General features: G+C 40.4%; 3 protein-coding genes across 3 annotated transcripts in view; all 3 read left to right on the top strand.

The window, feature by feature from the left end:
* The window catches only part of LOC103184150 (protocadherin-10-like), a 29,884-nt gene extending 18,673 nt beyond the window's left edge, over positions 1-11,211 (top strand). Inside the window, exon 2 of the mRNA XM_042340104.1 lies at positions 10,894-11,211. Coding sequence (XP_042196038.1) covers positions 10,894-10,920 — 27 coding nt within the window. The 3' untranslated portion in view covers positions 10,921-11,211. The remainder of the gene's footprint in view (positions 1-10,893) is intronic.
* A 4,338-nt stretch (positions 11,212-15,549) lies between these two features.
* Positions 15,550-19,777, top strand: LOC103184152 (protocadherin-10-like). The gene is made up of 3 exons (XM_042340103.1): positions 15,550-15,585; positions 16,344-18,536; positions 19,613-19,777. Exons 1-3 carry the CDS (start codon positions 15,550-15,552, stop codon positions 19,775-19,777), a joined length of 2,394 nt encoding a protein of 797 aa, XP_042196037.1.
* A 163-nt stretch (positions 19,778-19,940) lies between these two features.
* On the top strand, positions 19,941-22,756 carry LOC121850062 (protocadherin-10-like). Its single transcript, XM_042340102.1, is given in 3 exon segments — positions 19,941-21,039; positions 21,042-21,434; positions 21,437-22,756. Coding segments are annotated over 3 exon segments (2,418 nt in total). The 3' UTR covers positions 22,363-22,756.
* The last annotated feature ends 1,584 nt before the right edge of the window (positions 22,757-24,340 follow it).

The following is a 24,340-nucleotide window of genomic DNA, read 5'->3' as shown; positions in this document are numbered from 1 at the left end:
GCTACCAGTTGAAAGCAATTATCCGCAACCTTTTTGTGATTGCCGCAGTAGATTGCTGAAGAGGATTCTGAACCAAATTCCGAACGCAAAGGGAACTGGTCAAACACTGAATGGTTTGGATTGTGTGTGTGAGTGTGTTGTGTGTGTGAGTGAGTGGGTGGATATGTGTGGGGAAGAGTGTATGTGTGTGAGTGAGTGGGTGGATATGTGTGGGGATGAGTGTGTGAGTGAGTGGGTGGATATGTGTGGGGATGAGTGTGTGTGTGTGTATGAATGAGTGGGTGAATATATGTGGGGGTGAGGCTGTCACATGAGTTGGAAGCAGAATCATGAAAATGTCTGTGTGTTTGCATGTTTTCTCTATCGTGTTCTAGGCCTCACAGATATTAGTGGTTGCAACTTTGATCACAACTGCAAAAGTATTCGGAGGTCTAAAGAAAAGAGGGAAATGAGAGCAAAATGGTTAAGAGCTGCTATGAACTAATTAAATGGTAGAGCAGACTTGATGGACCGAATGTCCTCTCCCTGCTTCTGCATGGCATTCCAGCGTCAATGACAAAGAGCATTTAGATGTGCGATTTTTTAAAATCAAAAATACTTTGTTCAACAGTGCACATACCTCAATTGATTTTGTTCAGTGACTTCAGAAGGAGCACTCTGATTCTGCAATGCTTTCCTCATTCCAGGCCTGTAGATCCCTGTTTGCCCCACAGCAATTCTCTGAATGTGTCCCTGCTCTGAATAGCAAATCTAGTGTGTTGGTGAAAAAAGAATGGTCTAGAAATGGTTGGGTTTTGGTACAACTGAGTCTGGCTAAATACACAGCAGTTTGATGGATTGAATTTTGCTTATTAAATCTCTTGTCAATCATTTCTATGATTCTGAATTTTGAATGAAGACAAAATAAATTTCTGTTTGAATGAATTATTAATTTCAATATTGACCAGGTAGAGTAGAATTGACCAATTTTGCGTTCACTGTAAAGCCCGCACAGTAACAGTCTAATCTTTCACACACAGACGATGGCTGCTATTCAGTGAGCTTCAAACATTTGTGCATATTTTCAGTAAAAGCCATTTATGGTGTATTAATGGATTATGGTGTTGTTATAAACGCTGCATTTGCTGCAGAGATTTTTGCTGATTATCCTCGTGATTAAGCATTCAAATAGATGCATAGGCACGCAAAGTTTGCTGCCAATATTTAACATTCAAATTGAGGCATGCAATGGCAAATTAATATTCCTACTCTGCTCACTGAACCTTCCTGATCCATGAATTAACTTTTTAGCGGAGAATCAAATTACGGAACTTCAACCTTCCATTACTGACTTGTAAGGAGTATAATTATATCTGTGATGTGTGGAGCTCTGTTCCATTGAGAACACAATCTCGGCCATAAAAAATTCTGTGATAGGCTGAAGGATGCTGAGAAAATAGGGTAACATTTGTGATGTGAAAAGCTGCAAATTTGACCCCTATTTAGGAAAGAAGAGATTGGGGAAAGCCAAGACAACACGACTGGGAGAGTAAGACGAGTTTTCTAAGAGTCAACATTTATAGGAACAAAATCAAAAGTCAATAATATTAAGTCTGGCACAGTAGGGTTTACACACTCTATGCACAGCAAACATAATAGACCCCACTGAGTCAAAACCCATAATAATGACCCACAAGAAAGGGAATGGACAGTGGTAGCACGACTGTAAGATGCAAGTTGACAATGAAACAGTATGCGAGGACATGCTAAGTGGATCTCAGAAGAATGAGAAGGAATTTGGACAGCATAGTACAGGAAGGGAAAGAGCAGGTGACCTGGACAGCAAGACCCAATTGGGTATAAGGAAGTGAAGCTGTAGTCTTTGGTTCTATATAAATTCAGCATCACAAAGGACGCTTGTGCTTGAGTCAGTCCTTAATGTTTACAACAACAACAAAATTACATTTGTGTAGCTCCTTTCACATTGTGAGGACTCCCAGGTGCCTGACAGACAGAGTTACGACCCGAGCTGAAGGTCGAGGTTGGGGAGAGGGTGGGCAGGGGGCCACTCAGGAGATTGAAAGCACGGTTGAAGAGGAGGGTCTTGAGATAGGTCTTGAATGTGGCAAGAGAGGGGGCGAGACAGGGGTGCTGTGGGATGGAGTTCCAGATGTGGGTGGTGGAAGGCCCGCCCGCCGATAATGGGGAGAGCAAGGCGGGGGACATGAAGCAGGCCGGAACCTGCTGAGCGGAGGGAGCGAACAGGGTGGTAGGGGGTTAGGAGGTCAGAGAGGTAGGGGGAGCAAGCCCATGGAGAGCTTTGAAGGTGAGAACCAGGATCTTGAACTGTAAGTTCTGTGTGATGGGAAGCCAGTAGAGTTGGGCAAGGAATGGGATGATAGGGTCACGACTTAGTGCGGGAGAGGAGACGGGCACCAGGAATACAAGTACAAAAGTGTACAGTCTTGAGCACCCTCCGTTAAAAAACTATTGATAAGAGCCCAATTGAGGAAGTGATGAGGATGATTATAGGATGCAGACTTCTTAAATTATGAAGGAAAACTGCACGAAACAGAACTTTTATTTCTGGAGGGAAATCTTGAGAGTGGATAAGAGCCAAGTCATTAAAATAATGAGGAGAATCAATGGTGTGGATGAAAGCAGGTTATTTAACTCAATTGATATTGGAGAACAAGACAATCTGAGCAAAATATTAACAAACCTCAAGTGAAAATAGAGATTAGATGATTATCACCTCACCCTCATCCCCACACATACCTCTACAGACCAGTAGATATGTGAAATAAACTCTGAGCAAAAATAAATGCCAAGACAATTAACTAATTTTAAAAACAGTTGGATAATTATCTGCCAGAGAACAGAATTCATGATTGTAAGGAGAGGGATAGATAAAGATGATCAAACACTAAAGTTTTATGTGCTGCTGGGTATCATAGCTGGGTGAGCTGTGGAATGCAATTGATCAGAGGCCTCAGCCAATGATTTGCGGCTGAATTAATCGGTACATTTTGCATTTGAGGAGTTGTTAGAAATGTCACAAGACTTTATGTTCTCTGAAGTAACTTGTGGCGGAAATTTCCCAAAAAAATCAGTTCTGCAAATGCTCAGAGGTACTAAAATATTGATCTGAAAGGCACTCATACAACTGTAAATTATTGTTGCAAATTGCCTTTTTATCTTAAGAGAAGGTAGTTGCTTCCAGTGTCCTGGATGGCTAAATGGATCATTCACTTAATAATAATGATCCTTGCATTTAATATAGCACCTTATCATGTCGTTCAGACATTTCAAAGTGCTTCACAGAATATACTGTAAAATGGATTGATTGTATTTTGTCAGCAAAACTTGGCTGTTTGTGGAACCTTGTTGGTGCATTTGACTGCTGTGTTTACTAACAAAACTCAGTTAGTACACTTGAAAATAATGATAACATTAGTTACAAAAGAAAATGCTTACTTTTGTAATATTATTGGCCTAGGTCCATTTGAGATGCTTACTCAGCTCAACTGACAATACTTGTCACATAACCTCTTTCACTAGTGCCTTATTGCCTTCCCTAAGCTGTTGAAAAGTAGATTGCTTCTGAATTCACAAAGATATATTTCAAGTTCATATCTCTTTATTGCATCACATGGAGCCAGAAAAGTCACCAAGTGGTATTCTGACCTGCAATGATTTGATTTATAGTTGTTAAACTATTGGGCTGATGAGAAATGGCATTGATTTTAAAGACAAACCCATTGAAACTGTATATCAATGAAGGCATTTGTTAAAATTTTTATGGTAGTGGGTTTCCCCCTTAAACATAATAGTTCTGCTCTCTCTGCATCTCCCTTCTCCCACAAAATATACAGTCACTCACTTTACAGTATATTCTGTGAAGCCCTTTGAGGCGTCTCAAAACCGTTATAAGGCGCTGTATCAAATGCAAGGATTATTATTATTATTATTAATGTTCAATCACTTTGTTTCTTTTTCCCAGTATGTTTAACTTCGACACGTTAAGTCTCAGTGATTATGAATGAATACAATTAGTCCTTGTGATTTCATATACATTTCAGATGTTTAGTTTGATTCAGTGTGACAAAGCAACTCATTAATTGTGGATAGGGTGTTTTTGGCGTTTCATTTTAGAAAGCAAATGTATTGCAATGCAAATTGAATGCTTTGTGTAATTTATTGATGGACTAATTTATGGAGTCCTGTCGCATATTGGTTAGATTGGCGGATCGCTTCCCAGGGGTAATAATCCCTATAAAAAACAGTCACTTAATCCACAACTGTTTGTGGGACATCGCTGTGCGTAATTAGCTGCTGCGTTTTACCCACAGAATACTGTCATTTCATTTTACGGTATATTGTGTGAAGATGATGTCTCAAAGACATGGTAAGGTGCTATATCAAATGCAAGTATTATTTTTATTATTATTATTTATTCTGTCAAGCTTGTTGAAGTAGCATCCTGTGGAATCCGAGCTGTTGGTCAAATCGGAATTGTCAGAATATTTTCTGGCTAATATTTCTTTTGGAACTTCAAATTCAGTCAGGGAAAAGTTTTGCCTTTTGGCTTGTACTTCCTACTGAGGTTGATTGTACCATTGATGCAGAACACAACATTTATGAGAGAATTAGGTAAACATTTAAAATGGGAACAATATAAAACATACAAAGAAAGAGCAGGGTATTGGGATTAGAGCAGTCAGCTTCAGTGGAGGAGTTAGCACCAGTATAGATTTGATAGGCCAAATAGTCTCCTCTTTGACTATAATTATATAATTAACAACAAATGATTTTCATTATGTTTTTAATTATGATCAACTTTAATTTCCTCTAAACACATATGATTACACACAGTACAGCTGTGTTTACGCATGATTTATTCATGTTTGTTATACTATAGCCCTTGCCAACCCAAATTCACCTGAAGTACAATTCATCCATGGTACACAACAGGTTAAGTGTAAGTTTCAGTTTTTGTGACTATGGCTTAGATACCAGACAAGCTTATAGAGTAGATGCACAACATGCTCAGTCATCACAGAACTGTGAAGTTGAATTTTTTTGGTTTCTGCCTGAAATCCTGCACTTATTCAGATGATTGATGACTGTACTGGGAAATGGAACAGTTTTGCAGTTTGATAACCATGCAGAAACAAAATAAGCAATTTCAGGTTGTGTTACAACTTGGGTGATGCAAAATGCAGAGTTTCATTATTTTCCCTGAAAAAAATTGTCTCCACTTCAACTGAATCCGCCACCTATTGAACCGGCGTGATATAATCATTTATTACTAGTTCAATCTTTGTTGTCTTTCTGAAGGAGACTGTGGAATTAGTGTGAAGGATTGCCAAATCGAGATCATTTGCCCACTGTGCAAAGTGAATCTCTTGCAGATAACATTCTCATTTCTGAGGATTTCCAAAACTATTTCTGCACCACAATCAAATGCAATATGGGTTTGTTTTATTAAATCATCACAAATTAAGAAATCATGTACTGTTGCATATACTACTCCAACTCTTAAATTATTCAGGTTTGGAAATTGCCCAGTAGGTCTTAGCAGTGTTCCATGTAGTCCTAACCCATACAGAGCAGAGAGTTGCATCCAATTCCACTGGGGAAGATGAAGACATTTCCACATGTTTGTTGACAAGTTCTCTCCCGTGTACATCTTTTGTTGCAGTTTTAGTGCACTTTGACGATGTGTCTGCTTGATTGCATTTTTCATTCTGAGTGCCCTAATGTTACTGGCAAGCAAAATTGCTCCCTCTTCATAAGAACATAAGAATTGCTAGACAAAAGAAGATCAAGGTCCATCCCATTTGCCTTCCACCGTCCTTGCGCATGTCATGTCCCAAACTATATGTTGCATGAAGTATTTATTAGTAACCCATAACAAAGAAGAACTGCACAGATGTTGTGCTCGTGAAAAGAAGGGTTAAATGTTCGAAAGGCCTCGTCCTTTAATCTGGCAAAGATATAAATCAGTGGTTTGAAGTGTTGAAACTCAGCCACCTGGCATGCAATTTCTCAGATTGCTTTGAAGTGTAATGAGTATACAAGTAAACAAGTGCGCTTTTATTAATAATAAACCCCAAATCTATCTCAACGGCATAATGCTCGAAACAGCACTGCACAACCCTGGTTGCAGCATTTAAATGAGTAGCCGTGTTTACACAGATGTTCCAAATTTGGAGCCAACCCAAATTAGACCTTGAATGCAATTAATCTGAATCATGTATTTTAGATTTTGCCCACCACATCTGTTCGCTTGTGTAGATCGTGTGTGATGGGCAGGTGGGAAACTAAAAAGAGGGTTAAAGATGGTATCCGTTTCTCTTCCCAACGGGGGAGTATTGTGGACCAGGGGCAGGTGGCACTTCAGTCAAATTCAGGTAACACCAAGAAATTGGATGTTTGAATCACCCATCAATGTGAAATAGGTCAGATTTTCTGCTGCATTTTTACAGATTAAGGGGGCAATGCTGCCACTCATTGGTTGCCATCGGTACTGCAAAGAGTGTCGCAACTAATTTGCACAGACTTTAATTTGCATAATCATAAAAAAATAACATTTGCATTTAATGAAGTGCCTTATCACGAAATGCCACAAAGGCTTCAAATTAATTACTTTGATGTGTTTTAATTCTTCTTTGGTTGCATGAATGAAGGAAACTTGTCTGAGCCAGTTACATCCCACATACAGTGTTGAGATAAATGATGAATTCATACATTTTTTTGTAAATTTGAATGAGGGCTGAATATGGCCAGGACAGAGGGACAACACCTTGTACTTTTTTCAAAATAATTCCATGGGATCTTTAATGTCCACCTGGATAACTATATTAATAATTCTTGCATTTGATCTAGCACCTTATCACATTGTTAAGACGTCTCAAAATGCTTCACAAAATATACTGTGAAGTGAACTAACTGTATAGTTTGTGGGAGAAATAAGAACAGAAAGATAGGCTTCGGTATAATGTTTTGTTCAAAGGATTCAGCTCCCACAATTCAACAATTTTTCTTAAAGTTCAATATCTGATCAGGCACTAAAAGGGAAATTTCCTGCTTTTCAAGGTGCTTGGTATTGATTATTTGTGCTTCAAACTGATTGATGACTTTACCTTCACCAATAGTGGGCAGCACAGAACTGTTGTAAGTCGATAGTAGAGCTTGTCTGTAATTCCATTGCCCTCTAACAATAATTGCTGGGTTTACAAGGGCCATATTTGACTCTCATATTTGTCCCCCTGTTATCTCAACTGCTCAGTGGCTAGTTTATCAACCATATCCTCTAACTCTTGGAAAACTATCAATACATTCTGCTTCCCTTGAAAACATTCACAGTAATAATTCACCTTGTAAGTGTCTTACATCTGGCTTGATTGGATCCTGAGCAGCAGCTAGATGTTTGCTGGGCCTAAGTATATAGTGCTTACACAGGGTAGCACTGTATTGTGTCAGACAGTCCTTGTTAATGTAGATCTTTGATCAGTTGAATATTCCCCCCACCTCACACTTATGTTTTTACTTTGTTCAACAGCAAAGCATTATCGAATACAGTACTCCCATTCCTATGCTCAACTATCAAAATCTGCAGTCATGAGCAGACACTTAAAATTGAGGTTAACAAAGTGCACTATTCCAATTAAATGCAGGGGCGATAGTACTGATAATTGCCATTGCCGTGATTCATATTTCTTTTGTTAATGTTTTGAATGAATTGGAAATGTTGAGTGGAAATGCATTGCATTGTACATTTTTTTCTCCCATGCAAACTGATTCAGTGCTAAACCGGTTATTCCAGCATACACAGGAGCGAATGTAATCATCGTTACTGCTATTATATTGCTGCATTGTTCTGAATGCTATTGCTTTCCAGAATATTTATAATTATGTCAAATGATGATATAGATTTAGATTTGCAAAATGGTTCAGATCAATCAGAACATTATATTCATATGTAAATGAATTCAGCACGTGCAGGTAAAGGATGCCCACATGAGACAAATATTCTCAAAGTTTTGAACAAAAATACCTCTTTCAGTGGCAAGTTTCAGTTGGTGAGTTGCAAGAAATGAGAAAGAAAAAAACCTCACTTCAAAGAACCTATAAACTATAGAAGAGTCCTTTTTTAAAAAAACTTCAACGAGCGGAGAAATTGTTTATGGTAGGTGGGAAATATTTTGCATTGGAAACAATGCGATAGCTTCCAAAACACATACAACAGATGCAAATCCCACGTTGAACATAGCTTGATTGATTGATTGATTGATTGAATGATTGATTGTTTGATTGACTGATTGATTGACTGATTGTTAAAATGAAATTGCAGCAACACCATGGACATTTCTCTGTTTACAGATTTCACACATCACAATCTGAGCCACGTTAGGAGGAATACTGCTGGAGATGCTCACCGCAAGCAGGACATCAGCCACACTGCCATTGTCTGATGCCCAACTTGCCGCCCTCGGAGGATGGGGGGAGGGGGTGTTCAGATTGTTCCATGGCAGTCTGCTGGTGTTGTGCTGGTTCAGTGAGGAGATTGATTGCAGGACTTTTACCATTGCGCACAACCGATTTACCAGAAAGATGACACTTCAGCGATATTGCCCTGTGATATTGCAAAACGAGTATTTGAGTAGCTGAATCCATATTGCACTGCATGCACATTACCCGTAGCCCCTGACCTATGGGCTAGGATACTTGTCTGTGCAGGTTGGGAAAATACTGAGAGATACTTGACAGCACCCGATCAACTAACAACGTTCACCTTGTGAAGGCACTCCACACAAGAGGTGGTTCCTGGTTCAGCTGTCGGAGAAGAAACCTGTTTCCCCCAAAAGGACTTGTTGCAAATATTCTTCTTTTCCACACCATCCACCAACTGTGATAGGTCCGTCACACTGGGTAGAATCTTGGGGTTAAAAAAATGTCCAAATTATTGTGAAGAAATAAGGAGGACAGTGCCTCCTTAATTCCTGTCTGAACACACAACGCACCTAATATGGGACCAACGTTGATTCAAAACAAGTTATTTGGATTTATGCAAACCAATAAATAAAAAAAATGGACATTTTCTATATTTTAATGGGCTGATATTACATATAACTTCAGTATATATTAAACATTATATAGTATTAGTCGAGATTGTTAACAGGAGCCTAGTTTAAATTTTCGAATTTGTTACCACACTCATTGCTACCTTCTTCTGCCTGTGTGAAGTGGGAAATAATTAATCTCCATTGAAGTGTCAGAAGTCCGAGAGTTCAGGTGGTTTGAGATTATTACAGGTGAATTTTGATTTGATATTTTTGGCAGAAACATCAGTCACTATCTAGAGTGCTATGATGAAAAACAGTAGTTTTTTTTTGAAAATCCACCTGTGCCACCTTCTGTCAGCAACATAAATGATGTATGTTGCACATTTTGTGTGAGTGATTGCTTTCGGAGAAGAGTCCGGGAGCGTGCGATAGAATTTGCAAAGGTCACTGCCGTGTGTTTTGAATAAAATATTGGTACAAAGTCACATTGAGGCATGCGTTTTCTTTTTGAGCTTCGCTTGCAGAGGATGTCTCGAATTGCGTCTCGATGCTTGTCTGGGTACCTAAACTCGGAGTGGGGGTTGGGGTGGGTGTGGTGGAAGGGGGGGGGTAGGGGAAAGAAGACCAAAAGCACGGTTCAAAGAGGTACATTTTTCTCTGCTTTACCCTGCTGTGGAATTGTCCTCCGAAAAGCAAGGAGACTGACACAACCCTGGGGATAGGAGGCTGTGCATTGAATCATTTCAGTATCACATGAAGAGAACCAGATGATTGAGGTCAAAAACAGGGCCCCCTCGTGGCGGCCCTGAAATGTGTACCTTCGGAAAGTTTTTCTGCAGTGACTTTTTTCAGGGTCCCGCCTTGGTCCCATTTATTCAATGCAATAAAATTCTAGATCCTAAATAGTGTCATTATTTGCCTCACAAGAATCTATCGGCAATTGTAATATGCATTCACAATGAGAGTCGGTAAATATTTTTGCAGCTCATCCCATTCTTATGGCAATGTTACAATTTAATAAAACATAAGATTTCACATTGTCGTCATGCTCTTTGAATACAACCATTATTTGGTTCAGTTGGTTAGATCCTATAAGTCAGCACAATGAATGCCAGCTCAGTCCGTCTGCTCTGGCGCCAATGGTATTTTTTAATGAATGTTTGAAATATGCAGTAACTCATGTCCAAAAGGGAAACATGACTAAAAGATCAGATGTTATAAATAATTCAGATAGAACTTGCAAAGTCAGTACATGTTCAGCGAGAAAGCTTTTCTGAGAGAGAGAGTGTGTGGGGATAATGTCAGCCCTGTTTCATACCAATATATTGATCTCTGAAAAGGCAGAAAGTGATTTAAAACCAACTCATTTATTAGTGTCGTTACTAAATGAGTCGGTGACGCTCTGGAAACAGTTTCCAGAAAAAAAGAAACTGTGGAATGAACTAATTGAACAAAGAACAGTTAAAAAAAACGATTTGGTTGAGTTTGGGGAATGAAACACATGCGGTATTTGTAATCTGAGAGAGTCGAATAATCCAGCACCATGTTTGGTTCTCAGATGGGGGCAGTGTTGTAAATATAAAAAGAACCGAAATTCATACTACAGTATAAAGAAGATGAGATTAATAATTAATTGTTATGACATGGATATAACGAGAGCATTCTCTAAGCAGAAATGGTTTTATACAATCTATTGACATAATTTTAAATTGAAATTGATTGTATATGTGGTTTACGATATAATATATTACAAACGTAAACTTAGTTTATCGGAATATTTTTACTGATAATTTAATGCATCAATATTAATAGTAATGATTTCTCTATCATTTATTTTATTCAGACCACATTGACCCGTCACTATCTCTAGGAGCTGGCGAACCAAGCATCTGACACCGAGATGTGGACCATGGTTCTATCCAGGCAAACTACTGAACACAAATGTATAGAGGAAACTTAGTCATACTTACCAGCGGAGACTCATCGATTAATTTACTGAACAGAATAAATCAACCTCCAGCAAAGGTGGGGGGAACAGCGAGAAGAGAAGGAATACAAGTTACATCAAAAGGAAGACGAGACTATAACTTCCTGTTGAGCATATTTAGAGGGAATCATACGTTATTAAAATGATCTGATTGTAAGGAGAATGTAAATGAAATTAGGAAGTCGAGTAGCTTGATTCATGAGGGTGGTGGTGTTGGGGGGGAGGGGGCTGGGAAGGGTGGGGGGATTGCGTGGCTGGCATGTTGGCTACTTATTGTAATCATTGTGCCAACAATTTTTAAAAAAACTCTACCTTAAACAATATTCCATGTTAAATTGCATTTCCCTACTTACCTGAATCGACAATGGTAAGATTAATTTAGTAATTTACCAAGAAACAGTTTAACAGATGAAAGGACAGCTGCATGTATTTGGAAGCTACTATTTTTGCCACTATTTCCTAAGAATGCTTTATGTTTGGAATTCCATCCAATAAAGGACACTTGGATTATTACTTTGTGATTGTCATACAACACTGGAAAACATTAACTATCTTAAAATCTGGAACTTTTAGACGTCATAGAACATCTACAAATGAATCGTTTTAAGACAATGGAATGTAGGGCAAATGAATAAATACTTGAAATAAATCATTTCTATCTATCTGCATTTGTGTGGGCACCAGTCAATATTGGAAAGGACAAGTGAGAATCATTGAGTCTACAAATTAAATATAAACAAAAGATAAATATAAAGGTTGACGTGATCTTCTGGAATGAACGTGCTGTATTAACATGTAAGGCATTACTTGTACGCTTCTTTATGGTTTCCATTACACAACCTGGAATGAAATGGAAACATGGTGATTGTTATTTTGTATGTAGGGTGCACTTTGATTTTGCTTTAATAAATATTCTTAATGTGAACATTTCAGTCTTAGGAAGTGTTCAGTGTAATTATTTGGAGGAAGCTTGTTATTTATCATTTAAATATTTATTACCACAAAATACACAGTCAACTTTGCAATATATAAAATATATATGAAAAATCAACTTTGCAATATATTCTGTGTAGCGCTTTAAGATGTCTCAACTACGTGATAAGACGCTATATCAAATGCAAGGATTATTATTATTATTATTTGTTCAATTTGGCCCCTGTTCTGTTACTCTTTTTTCGCACTAATACAGTTGATAAGATCACTAATTCATGCCCTTGTTGAATGTAAAATTAAAGTTCTTATTTAAAATTCAGCTTTAGTATTCCTACATTTTCAGACTCTTTTTCCAAATAAAAAAANGGTTTGTGGAGATAAACTGGACTAACGCGCAGCCATGATACTGAATGCATTAAAGTTATGTAAATGAACCTACAGATCTATTTTTAACAAAGTGTGCAGCTCAGCCAGACCAGTCTCGACCTTTCGGTGCCGAACGATCACTATCAGCAACCTTCAGCTGGATATCAATAATACCTCGGATAACAGTTAGAATATTCCACTTCCATAACACATCCACTCGGCCTAACTTGTAGTTTGATTTTACTCTAAACTCTAAATGTTTTGTGACAAAGACCACGACAGTGACACATACTTTGTTGGGACACAGTTAGTTTACAACCTGGATCCTGTTTTCCCTCTCAGTTTTCCACAGAAAAAACTGTACAATAAAGAGCTAAACAAAGCACCGTGTTTTTACACAGCAGTTTATGCAACCCGTATGATGTGAAACTCAGTTCCCGACCCTTCTAAATGATTTTCTTCTGTCAGAATCAATATGAGAATTGTACATTAATCAGAGAATAGCGTCATATTCGGAGAGGCACTCGTCTGGTCCCATCTACAACAAACAAGAGAATGTTTTAAATTACGCATTAGATGCCTCAACAGATGACAATGTTCTACACTGCTGCAAATATATTTCAATGGCGATTGTTAGGCACCAAAAGGTCAAGAATGGTCTGGCTGAGCTGCACACCTTGTTAAAAATAGTTTCCGGCCTTGATCAGACCAAAAAAACAAATTATCCTGAAACAGTTACAGACAAAAGGCAACATACAACTTTTCCTAAACCACTGCATTTATTTATCTCTTTGAAAAACCACACTGGCCCACAGAACATACAGTCAATCCACTTTGCAGTATATTCTGTGAAGGGCTTTGAGGCGTCTCAACTACGTAATAAGGTGCAAGGATTATTGTTGTCATACAGTGCAGTGAGGAAAATGGTAGCAGTGATTTGGAAGAGTTGGCGACAGGCTGTGTCAGTAAATGCTACTATTTTAAGCAACCGTTAAAATGACAATTTCATTAGTTTGAGGGTTCATTGTCTAATTCAACTGCAAAGCCCTCACCCAAGCTTTTGGAATCAGTGATATGGACCACAATCTTCTCTCGCTGTTCTGCGAATTCCATATATATATATGGTCAATGCCATCCAGCGGTCACTAGAATTCTGTTAATAAAGGGAGTAACCGATTAAGTATAAATTTCTCCCGGGGCGTGAATCGGAAGAGATTTCTGAACACTCTGTAATGATTGGCCTCTTCATTGCTCTCTTCTGTTTTCTAAAACAAACTAGATGGTACAATATAACTGTCGGTGTTATGGACGAAAATCCAAGGTAGCATTTCAAAGAATCGCAAAGATGCTAAATGTTAAAATACTTACTTTGCAAAAAGGGATAGCTATTGAGATACCGATCTGATACAATGGTCTGTATTCTCAGACTTAAAGTCACTTTCATCGTGTTTCTTATTAGTTCTGATCTGCTTCACTTTATTATATCCCTGTGTTCTGTGCGTAATATGGGACACTACTTTCGAAAGGGACATTGAGAAGCATGTATTCTATTGCTATTGCCTCCAGGGTTCAAAAGCTGAGCTAACATGTTCCTTCTGTAACCTGGCTTCCCAAAGGGTGCGCAAACTGTCCAGTTGCACCCGGAAACTGGAGAGATTTGAGATCAAGGGGATCTAGATTATGAAGAGGCAAACAGTTATTAAACGCAGTCTGCTGTTGCGCAACAGTGAATTCGGAGGATAATTTTAATTGTAGATCCAGAATAAGGGAACCATTGCAATACCCTGGTGTTGATCAGATAACTTCCATTGCAGAATCATATCATTAAAGGGTCTGTGAATGTGCCAAAGTTTTGTCCAATTAATGGATGTGAATGACAACAATCCCGAGGGAAAACAGACCCGAGTGACCAGTAGGATCTCTGAAGACACCGCTCCCGGGACTGTGGTGGTTGTGATCTTTGTAACCGATCGAGGTTCTGGGCAAAATGTACAGGTTCACTGTCAGGTTCCGGGGACCATGCAATTTAGAATTCAAAGCTCTTCCAGAAACCACTACAAGTTGATGGCTAGCGATAGACTGGATCGTGAAAGTACCTCTATGTACAATGTGTCTATTATGGCCTGGAACTCGGGGACTCCCCGTCTCTCTATGAATAAAATAATCTTGGGGATGGTATTGGATGCAAAAAATAATGTTCCACGGTTTTCACAATCCTTCTATGATGTGTATCTAATGGAGAATAACACTCGCTGTGCTTATATATCTTCTGTGTCTGCTTTGGATCCTGATTTGCACAAGAATGGCGAAATCTCCTTTTCTGTTCTTGAGGACCAAATGTTGGGCATGTCTGCGTCCGCTTATGTTACCATTAACTCCAAAAGTGGGAATGTTTACCGCTGAATTCCTTTGACTATGAGCACCTGAATTACTTCCAGATCAAGGTGGGAGCCCAAGATCCTGGATTTCCTTCTCCACTGACCAGCAGCAGCAGAGTGAAAGTGATAATTCTAGAACAGAATGACAACCGTCCTATGATTAATTCGCCATTGCCAAGGAAAGGATCACCAACGTGTCCCAGTCAATCAGCCCAGGTGACCTGATCGCCATGGTATTAGTGTCAGATGCTGATTCTGGTCAGAATGCATGTCTTTCCTACCAGTTCATTGACGCCACTGACCCAGTCTGTTCTTCGTCGAAACGTTGACATGAGAAATCAAAACCATCTGAGGCATTATAGACCAGGATCTCACAACAAACAATCTGGTCATCATGGTGAAGGACAATAGACAACCCAGGGTTTCCAGCACTGCCGCTATATTCTTTTCAATTTGGCAAATATCACTGAAGCATCCTCTGAAAGCAGTAACTTAGCTAAACATCCCCAACATTTCTCAGAGCTAAACCTTTATTTGACCATCACTTTAGGGTCAACGTCAATCACATTTTTCCGACTTGCTACTTTACCTTAAGTGTAATGCCAATGTTACAAACATGGATTTGAGAAGCAGTTAGTTGCGAAAATTAGCTTTGCTGATAATTTATATTGATATACTTGAAGGGGGCAAGAGGTGATTTCAATCAAAGAACGAAATTTTGACCCTATATTGATTGTGTAAATATTTATACATTCTCCCTCTGTTCTTTGCACACACAGATGTAGGTAGCCATTATCCAATAATGCAATTGGTCTATAAATTCTGTGTAGATTTAATGTTAGGTTTGTTTTTGATTGTCACTGTTGTTGACGTTAATATCTGGCTATTTACTATGTAAGGACTGAATTGATATCCTGAATTGAGAGGCGATCAAAATGCAACCACCAATCGAGTGAAAGTAAATCTAAATGAAACGTCTTAGTTGCTCGTAGTCAAAGGAGCGCAGTGCATAAATAGTCCCACTTTGGGAGTTGATAGTAACGTAACGAGATTCACTTTGTATCCGGTTGTCTTCCAGAACCGAATATGAGACTTTGCCATTCACATCGGATGGTAACAAGTTACTATACAAGCATTATATATTGTTAAAATTATATATTGCGCTACTAAAATATACTGCATAAATATAAAATATAAGGTTTGCTGGGATATAAAAAGAAATTCCGAACAGTCCAGCTTTAAGAGAAGCTCTGGGTATTTATTGGTCAGAGCTCTTTGTATCTCTCTCGGCCAATAAGGAGGGAAAACGCTGCCAGAAATCTACCCTTCCTCCCCCTTCACAAAGGGCAGAGCAGAACCACAGAGAAAGGCGAGCAGTGTTTGTCTCTCTGGCTTTGGTTGTGGAGCCATTTTTAGACAGAGTACTTAAGGTGAGACCTTTCATGTCTCGGATTAAGACGCGCATTTGGCTACCTGAATACATTTAGATAAAATATTCAATAAGATACTAAATTCAGCATTTAAGGATTGAGGTTAATCTTGGTGCACTTGCCTCATATTCGAACCCAGAACATGGAGATTGCGCTAAATAGAGGAGCTGTTTTCACGCTCCTGTTTCTACTCCCGGAGCTGGTAATCGGACAAATTCGCTACTCGATTCCCGAGGAACAGGAGCGGGGAGCCTTTGTTGGGAACATCGCTGAAGATTTGGGATTAAACGTTCGGCAATTGTTCGCTCGCAGGTTCCGCCTGGGCTCTGAACACGAGAAGCGATACTTGGAGGTAAATTTGGAAAATGGGATTTTATTTGTCAATGAAAGAATCGACCGGGAACAGCTCTGTGGACAGAGCCCGACCTGTTTCATTTCTTTGGAAGCAGCGGTCGAAAATCCTTTGGGAATGTATCGCATTGAAGTGGAGATCAGAGACATAAACGATAATTCTCCCAGTTTTCCGAAGAGTGTATTTTTCCTGCAAGTCTTTGAATTAACAGCGCCAGGGGCGCGGTTTCCCCTCAAGAGCGCACACGATCCGGATATAGGAACCAACGCAGTCAACACTTATCAAATCAGTTCAAACGATTACTTTGGTTTAAAAATGCAGAGCAGAAGCGACGGCGTAAAAATTGCCGAGTTACTGTTGGAGAAACCTTTAGACCGCGAAAAAGAGTCAACATTTCAGCTGGTGCTAACAGCCATTGATGGTGGAATACCACATAGATCTGGCACAGCTCAGACTATAATCACTGTACTTGACGCGAATGACAATGCGCCTGTATTTGGTCAGGATATATACAGAACTAACGTGGTAGAAAACGCACCGGAAGATACCCTGGTGATGCAAATTCACGCCGTTGATTCGGACGAAGGGCAGAATGCGGAGGTAAGATATTCTTTCAGTAATCATGCTTCCCAAAGAGTCAGCGAGTTGTTCAAATTGGACCCAGAAACCGGAGAGATTACAGTTAAAGGTCTGCTGGATTTTGAGGAATCCGATATTTATGAGCTCGATATACAAGCTGTGGATAATGGCCAACATTCCTTGGTAGGTCATGCCAAGGTTTTGGTCGGTATAACTGACGTGAATGACAATTTCCCCGAGATTAAATTGACCTCAGTGTCTCGCATGATCCCCGAAGACGCTGCGCTGGGGACTGTGGTGGCTGTGATTAGTATAGAGGATCGAGATTCTGGAGAAGATGGACACGTTTATTGCCAAGTCCCTATGAACATCCCATTTAAAATCCAAACATATTCCAAGAACCAATATAAATTGGTTACTAGTGATGCACTGGATCGTGAAACAAGTCCCTCGTTCAACATCTCAATTTCAGCTTGGGATTCGGGGACTCCCCCTCTCTCAACAAATAAGACAATCTCGGTGTCAGTTTCCGATATGAATGACAATGCTCCTCTCTTCACGCAGTCCTCCTACAATGTGTATGTGATGGAGAACAATGCTCCCGGAGCCTCTATATCGGCGGTTACAGCTGTAGACCCTGATCTGGATCAGAATGGCGAAGTCTCATATTCGGTTCTGGAAGACAACCGGATACAAAGTGAATCTCCTTACGTTACTATCAACTCCCAAAGTGGGACTATTTACGCACTGCGCTCCTTTGACTACGAGCAACTAAAACGTTTCCGGATCAACGTTCATGCCAAGGATGGAGGATTTCCGCCAATGAGCAGCAGCGCTATCGTGAATGTTATTATCCTGGATCAGAATGATAATGCGCCGCTTGTTGTCTCATCGGTAACATGGAACGCCTCAGCTGCCGTGAAAATTGCACCTCAGTCAACTTACCCGGGTGACTTGATCGCCAGGGTGATGGCCGCAGACGCAGATTCCGGTCAGAACGCACGTCTCTCCTACCAACTCATTGACGCCACCGATCGCAGTTTGTTCAGCCTGGAACGCCTCACTGGAGAAATCAGGACACTGCGAAAGATCACGGAACAGGATGACCCCACACAACATCTGATCATCATGGTGATGGACAATGGGCAACCCAGGCTGTCCAGCACCGCCACTGTACTGTTTTCAATCCTGCCCAATGTGACTGAAACGCTATCTGAACGCAGTGGCCGGCCCGGAAAGCCTCAGCATTTCTCAGAGCTAAATTTTTATTTAATCATTACGCTAGCTTCCACGTCCTTGATATTTCTCATAGCTATTATTTTTCTGGTTGCAGTGAAGTGTCACCAGGACAGAGGTATCTTGCAAAGCCAGAGCTACATGACTTGGTGCTTCGGGCGTCGATTTGCCAGGGATGTTGTGAATCGCAGACCTACACCAAAAGGACCTCCACACTTACCTGGAGTGAGTCAGGCAACCTCCCAACGCGAAGCTTATAATTTCAGGGTTTCTTTATCTCCAGAAGCATCAACTACGGAATTTCTCTTTCTGCAGCCATGTAATCCGACCCTGCCCTTCAATGATATCCGTGTTAATGACAGCAAATTGTCAAAATCCTTCACAGACTCAATCCGTACAAGTGGTGGGTATTAATTAATCTACGTGTGGAGTTACCTGAACCCTATTTCTAATGTGGAGGCCATGTGAAGTGAACAATTCATGTGGAAATTTCTAAATATTTAAGGCATTTCGAAAAGTTGAATACCGCATCTTTAAATGGCATATTTTGGTGCAAAAAATCCATTAACATCAGCATCAATGTTTTCAGTATATTTACTAGATATTTCACTGTATTCCACGCTTGTCCAAAACGGATGCTTTTACCAATGATTTTAAGTTCGCCTGCAAAATTCGAAGCAAGAAGTCCTTGGAAGAAGAAACTCTGCATTTAGTTCCTCATTTGGTGGTGGAGAATCTTGCTTTTTTCATTAATTTTCTCTGACAATGTGTTCCACGTGGATTTGTCACATTGCAATTATTTGCAATATAATTGTTGAAGAAAACTGTGCATGTGCAAAACATTTTGAATCCCATTTAAATGTTATACCTTTGCTCTGGACCTTAAATGCACGAGCAAACGTAAAACTGGCATGTAATTGTCTGCTGGATCGAGCGCGGAAATAGGGAAATCATTTTACTGTTAGTTGTAATAAGCTTTCAGTGAATAAGATGTGTTATACAACAGATATCCTAACTTAGGGAAACAAAATTCATGCGTAATAGGCATGCCCATTCCATTTTTTATATATTGACCTTCATTAAAACCCTTCCATGATTCCTTATCCACGATTATAATGGCAGCGAGACGAAAATGATCCCTGAAGATATTTTACGCACAATGATTATTTGTCAAGATGTTTTCCTATAATTCAAATGGATAATTATGAAAGGAAACGATATTTTAAAGCATGAGGGTAGTTTGGGTTGCACAGCAATACGTGGCGTGGGTTACATGGGAAACCATGACTTTTGGTAAACAGCCTCGCTTTAAGAAAACTCAATGCAGTTATTGGCGGACACTCCTTGTGTCGCTGTCCACCAATAAAGAGCTGAAACGCGCCCTGGAGATCTATCAGCCCTCCCTCTTCACCAGACGCAGGACAGAATCAAAGGAGAAGCTGAGCAGTAACTGCGTTTGCAGTTAGTTGTCCTGTTCAGGGGGGGGATCACGGTCGTATAATTCCAATATTCAGTTTAAATTCAGAAATTGATATATTTTAGACAGAATTTGTTGCTGGGCAAAAGCACTGACGTGAGACAGAGAAAAAAAACGCCCGTGTATTTGCATTGAGGTCGAATCCAGTATTAATGGCGACTCCAGGGAGAGGCAGGACATTGCCCTACAGGATCGAGCATTTTATTGTTCTGCTCTGTGTCTCGCACCTGGTTTCTGGACAAATCCGCTACTCTATCCCAGAGGAAATGAAGACCGGCGCCTTTGTCGGAAACATCGCTGAGGATTTGGGATTTGAGATAGGGAAACTGTCTGCTCGGAAATGCCGCCTCGTCTCCGATAACGGAAAACAGTACTTTGAGGTGAATCTCGAGAACGGAATTTTATTTGTGAATGAAAGAATGGACAGGGATCGGCTTTGTGGCGAGAGCTCGACCTGTTTCATCTCCTTTGAGGTCATGATGGAAAACCCTTTGGAAATGTATCGCGTTGAGGTGGAGATCTTAGACATCAATGACAATTCTCCTAGTTTTCCAGAAGGTGGGTTTGCCTTGCGCGTCGCCGAGTCCATTGCGCCGGGAGCGCGCTTCCCTCTCGAGAGCGCGCACGACCCAGACGTAGGCTCCAACACAGTCAGCACTTATCAGATAAGCGCGAACGATTTCTTTGGCCTAAAAGTGCAAACGAGAAGCAGCGGTATGAAGGTTATTGAGTTATTACTGGAGAAGCCCTTAGACCGGGAAGAGCAGTCAACAATTCAGCTGGTGCTGACGGCTGTTGACAATGGGAACCCTCAAAGAACTGGCAAAGCCACGATCACTATATCGGTATTGGATATCAATGACAATGTGCCAATCTTTGACCGCGAGGTTTACAAAGTGAGTTTGACAGAAAACGCGCCAGCTGGCACCTTTGTCATAAAAGTCAACGCTGTAGATTCAGACGAAGGAACAAACGCCGAGGTAACATATTCTTTCAGCAACCGTGCCTCACAACACGTCCGGGAATTGTACAGCTTGGATCCCAAAACGGGAGAGATGAGAGTTGAAGGCGTGTTGGATTTTGAAAGATCACCCGTGTATGAACTTGATGTACAAGCTGTGGATAAGGGCACCCCGCCAATGGCAGGACATTCCAGCATTCACATCCGATTGATTGATGTCAATGATAACCCTCCGAAGATACAGCTCACCTCAGTGTCCAGCAGCGTGCAGGAAGATGCTGCGCCAGGCACGATATAGCTGTAATCAGTGTAACAGACGCGGATTCTGGAAAAAACGCACAGGTTAATTGTCAAGTTCCCACGAATATCCCGTTTAAATTGCAAAAGATGTCAGAGAACCAGTTTAAATTAGTTACAACCGGCAGACTGGATCGTGAAAAGTTTCATGTATACAATATACCCATATTAGCCTGGGATTCGGGATCCCCCCCTCTTTCGTCCAATAAAACCCTCCTAGTGACTGTGTCTGATATCAATGATAACGCACCCAGGTTTGACCAGTCGTCATACACTGCATATGTGATGGAGAACAACGCTCCCGGTGATTCCATTCTATCAGTTACAGTTTTGGATCCTGATTTAGACCAGAATTCCCACGTGTCCTATTCCATCCTGGAGAATCCCATACAGGAATGACGTCCTTTCCTTACATCAGTGTCGACTCGAAAAGTGGGAACATTTACGCGCTGCGCTCTTTTGACTACGAGCGGCTAAAACACTTTCAGATCCAAGTTCAGGCGCGGGATTCCGGATCCCCGTCACTGAGCAGCAGCGCCGCAGTCAATGTGATTATCTTGGATCAAAATGACAACGCTCCCGCGGTGGTTTCCCCTGTAACACGGAACGGATCAGCAACCGTGGGTCCAGTGCCCCAGTCAGCACCAGCGGGATACTTGGTGACCAAAGTAATGGCGACTGATGCTGATTCTGGTCAGAACGCACGGCTTTCCTACCAGATGCTTAAAGCTACTGACCCCAGTTTGTTCAGCCTGGGACGCAATTCTGGAGAGATCAGAGTAAGTAGAAGTTTATTGGACAAAGATGGCACCAAACAAAGTCTGCTCGTCTTGATAAGGGACAACGGACAGCCCAGCCTTTCCGCCACAGTGACTGTCATTGTTCCCATCATGGCCAACCTCACCGGACCCGAGTTTGAACATAGCAACCTTCTCCAAACCTCTGAGGGTTTCTCTCATCTAAATCTGTATTTAATCATCACTTTTGCCACGACTTCATTCGTATTTCTTTTGACCATTATAGTCCTAATTGCTATCAAATGCCGCCAAGATCACAACTTTACTGATGGATACAAGTCCGAATTCTGCTGTTGCAGATGGAGAAATTCAAGGGAATCTTTCACTCGGAGATCCGCACCAAGAGAATCCCTGAATTACGATGGAGTTATGGACGGTGCCCCGATCCCAGGAAGTTACAGTTACAGATATTGTTTATCGCCCGAATCAGCCAAAAGCGACTTCCTGTTTCTAAAAGCCTACAATTCATCTTTGCCCCAGAGTACTCTCAGGATAACTGACCATAAAACGAATAAATAAAATGTTCATGCAGTCAATGCAGTGAATAGCGGGCGATATTTCACTCACAGAAGGTGAGACGTTTCACTTAAATGAAAAAAAATCATAGTCAGGTGCACAGGCATATTCAGTAAGGGTGGAATCTCACTCCCTGAGGTTAAAATTAAGACAAGATTATTTTGTGGCGAATTCAGTGCTCATGAGGTTGGCATTGCTAATGCGGAGAAGTTGATACGTGTCCAGTTTGGGCATTGAATGTCAACATCAAGGCTAAGAAAAGCACATCCGTCACGCACCTCATTTTATTGGATTCCACTTCAAAAATTGGACCTGAAGTTTGTATCAGCACTTCAACATTTCACACGTTTAATATTTTCATCTTCCCACCATATTCTTAGACTAACGTCAGAGTCCAGGCCTGAATCCCGTTGTGCTTATTCACTCGGCATGTATTTTGGTGTGAGCCATCCGTCCACGGTTCATTTGAGGTCATGACCTGCATGGCATTGTTCAGTCTGACTTCTTTGAGATAAATTATCTGACAAATAAAAAATGTAGGTGGTTGCTTTTATAATTGTTTGTGGGAGTAGGTACGTTGCACCAAAATGCCCTTTTGGTTTTCAGTGTTTTACACAAAATATTCCCCAAATTAACGCCAAAATATGCTTTTCAGTCCTAGCTAATTATTGAACATATTCGGATTTTTTTTCCGGTTTATTACCTTAGTGTCAAATGATTTCATATGTCTTGTAACCGTAATTTTGCATGTAAATTTCTTAGCTTTTTGAATAAATTGGAATGTAACAAAATGAATGTCTGATTTTGCGTAAACTTTACGTCTTGTTCCACCTCAATTATAGTGGTCGAATATTAAAAACATTCGCAATGACAAATTTAGTGGGGTGGGTGGCAGAACTCTGATGACTATAACAGTTTTTCAAGATAATTCGATAAATTGTTGAAAAAGAAAGATATGTAAGTGTATAGGGACTGAGCAGGAGAGCGCCCCTACACGTATTTCTTATCTTTATTCAAGAACCTGTACCGACACGATGGGTGAAATGGCTCCCCTTTGTGTTATCAAATTCGATAGTATTTAGTTGCAAAACATGCCATAAGCAATGCTAGAAACAGAATTACGCACGGGAATCAACCGCTTAGTTTCCAAATTTGGAGAATTATACAGATGCGTTTGAAAGCAGGTGATTATAAGTTAAACAAAGCTGTTGCTTTTTGCTTCAATATAATGGAATGAGAGCACTGTTAGTAATATAATACAACATTGAATCCATTCATTTTCCTGCAAGTTAAAGTAATAATAATAATCCTTACATTTGGTACAGCTCCTTCTACGTCAGGAGGACAACCCAAAACGCTTCATATGACGTACTATAAAGTGGAAATAACTATGTAGTTTTTTTGTTGGCAGTAACGAAAAAAATCGTACAGCTTTACATATCGAGAAGGTCAAGGAACAATACCCCAAAACAGATAAGAACTGTAAACTGAGCATAATGGCACTGAAGCAGGGAGTTCTGAAACTAATTCGGTAGGAGGACCGATACTATATTTGTCATTTGTATTATATATTTACGCGCTTGCAATAATGAAACAAACATGATACAGTCAACCAGATTTTGTTAGTGCCTTGGGATATTTTGGTTGCACAGCAATAAATAGCATAGCTCCTGTCGGAGATCAACACATTTGAAGCGGCTTCGCTTTAAGTAAAGCTCAGTGCAGTTATTGGACGAGACTCGTTGTGTCGCTGTCTACCAATAAGGAGCGAAAACACTGCAAGCGATCTCTCACTCCTCCCTCTTTACCAGGCAAAGCGCAGAATAAAAGAGAAAGCTGCGCAGTGCCTGTGTGTGCTGGACGGGGCCATGTTCACAAAGATCCGGGTGGCATATTTACATTTTTAGGTAAAAATCTTGCGTTTACAGCCACAATTTCTTGTTGATCAAACCAATTAACTGAAGAAGTGGTGGCGTTTTCT

This window comes from Callorhinchus milii, unplaced genomic scaffold (genome assembly GCF_018977255.1).
Source record: "Callorhinchus milii isolate IMCB2004 unplaced genomic scaffold, IMCB_Cmil_1.0 Scaffold13, whole genome shotgun sequence".
In the NCBI taxonomy this organism is placed as follows: Eukaryota; Metazoa; Chordata; class Chondrichthyes; order Chimaeriformes; family Callorhinchidae; genus Callorhinchus; species Callorhinchus milii.
This window is presented reverse-complemented; position numbering and strand designations above follow the sequence as displayed.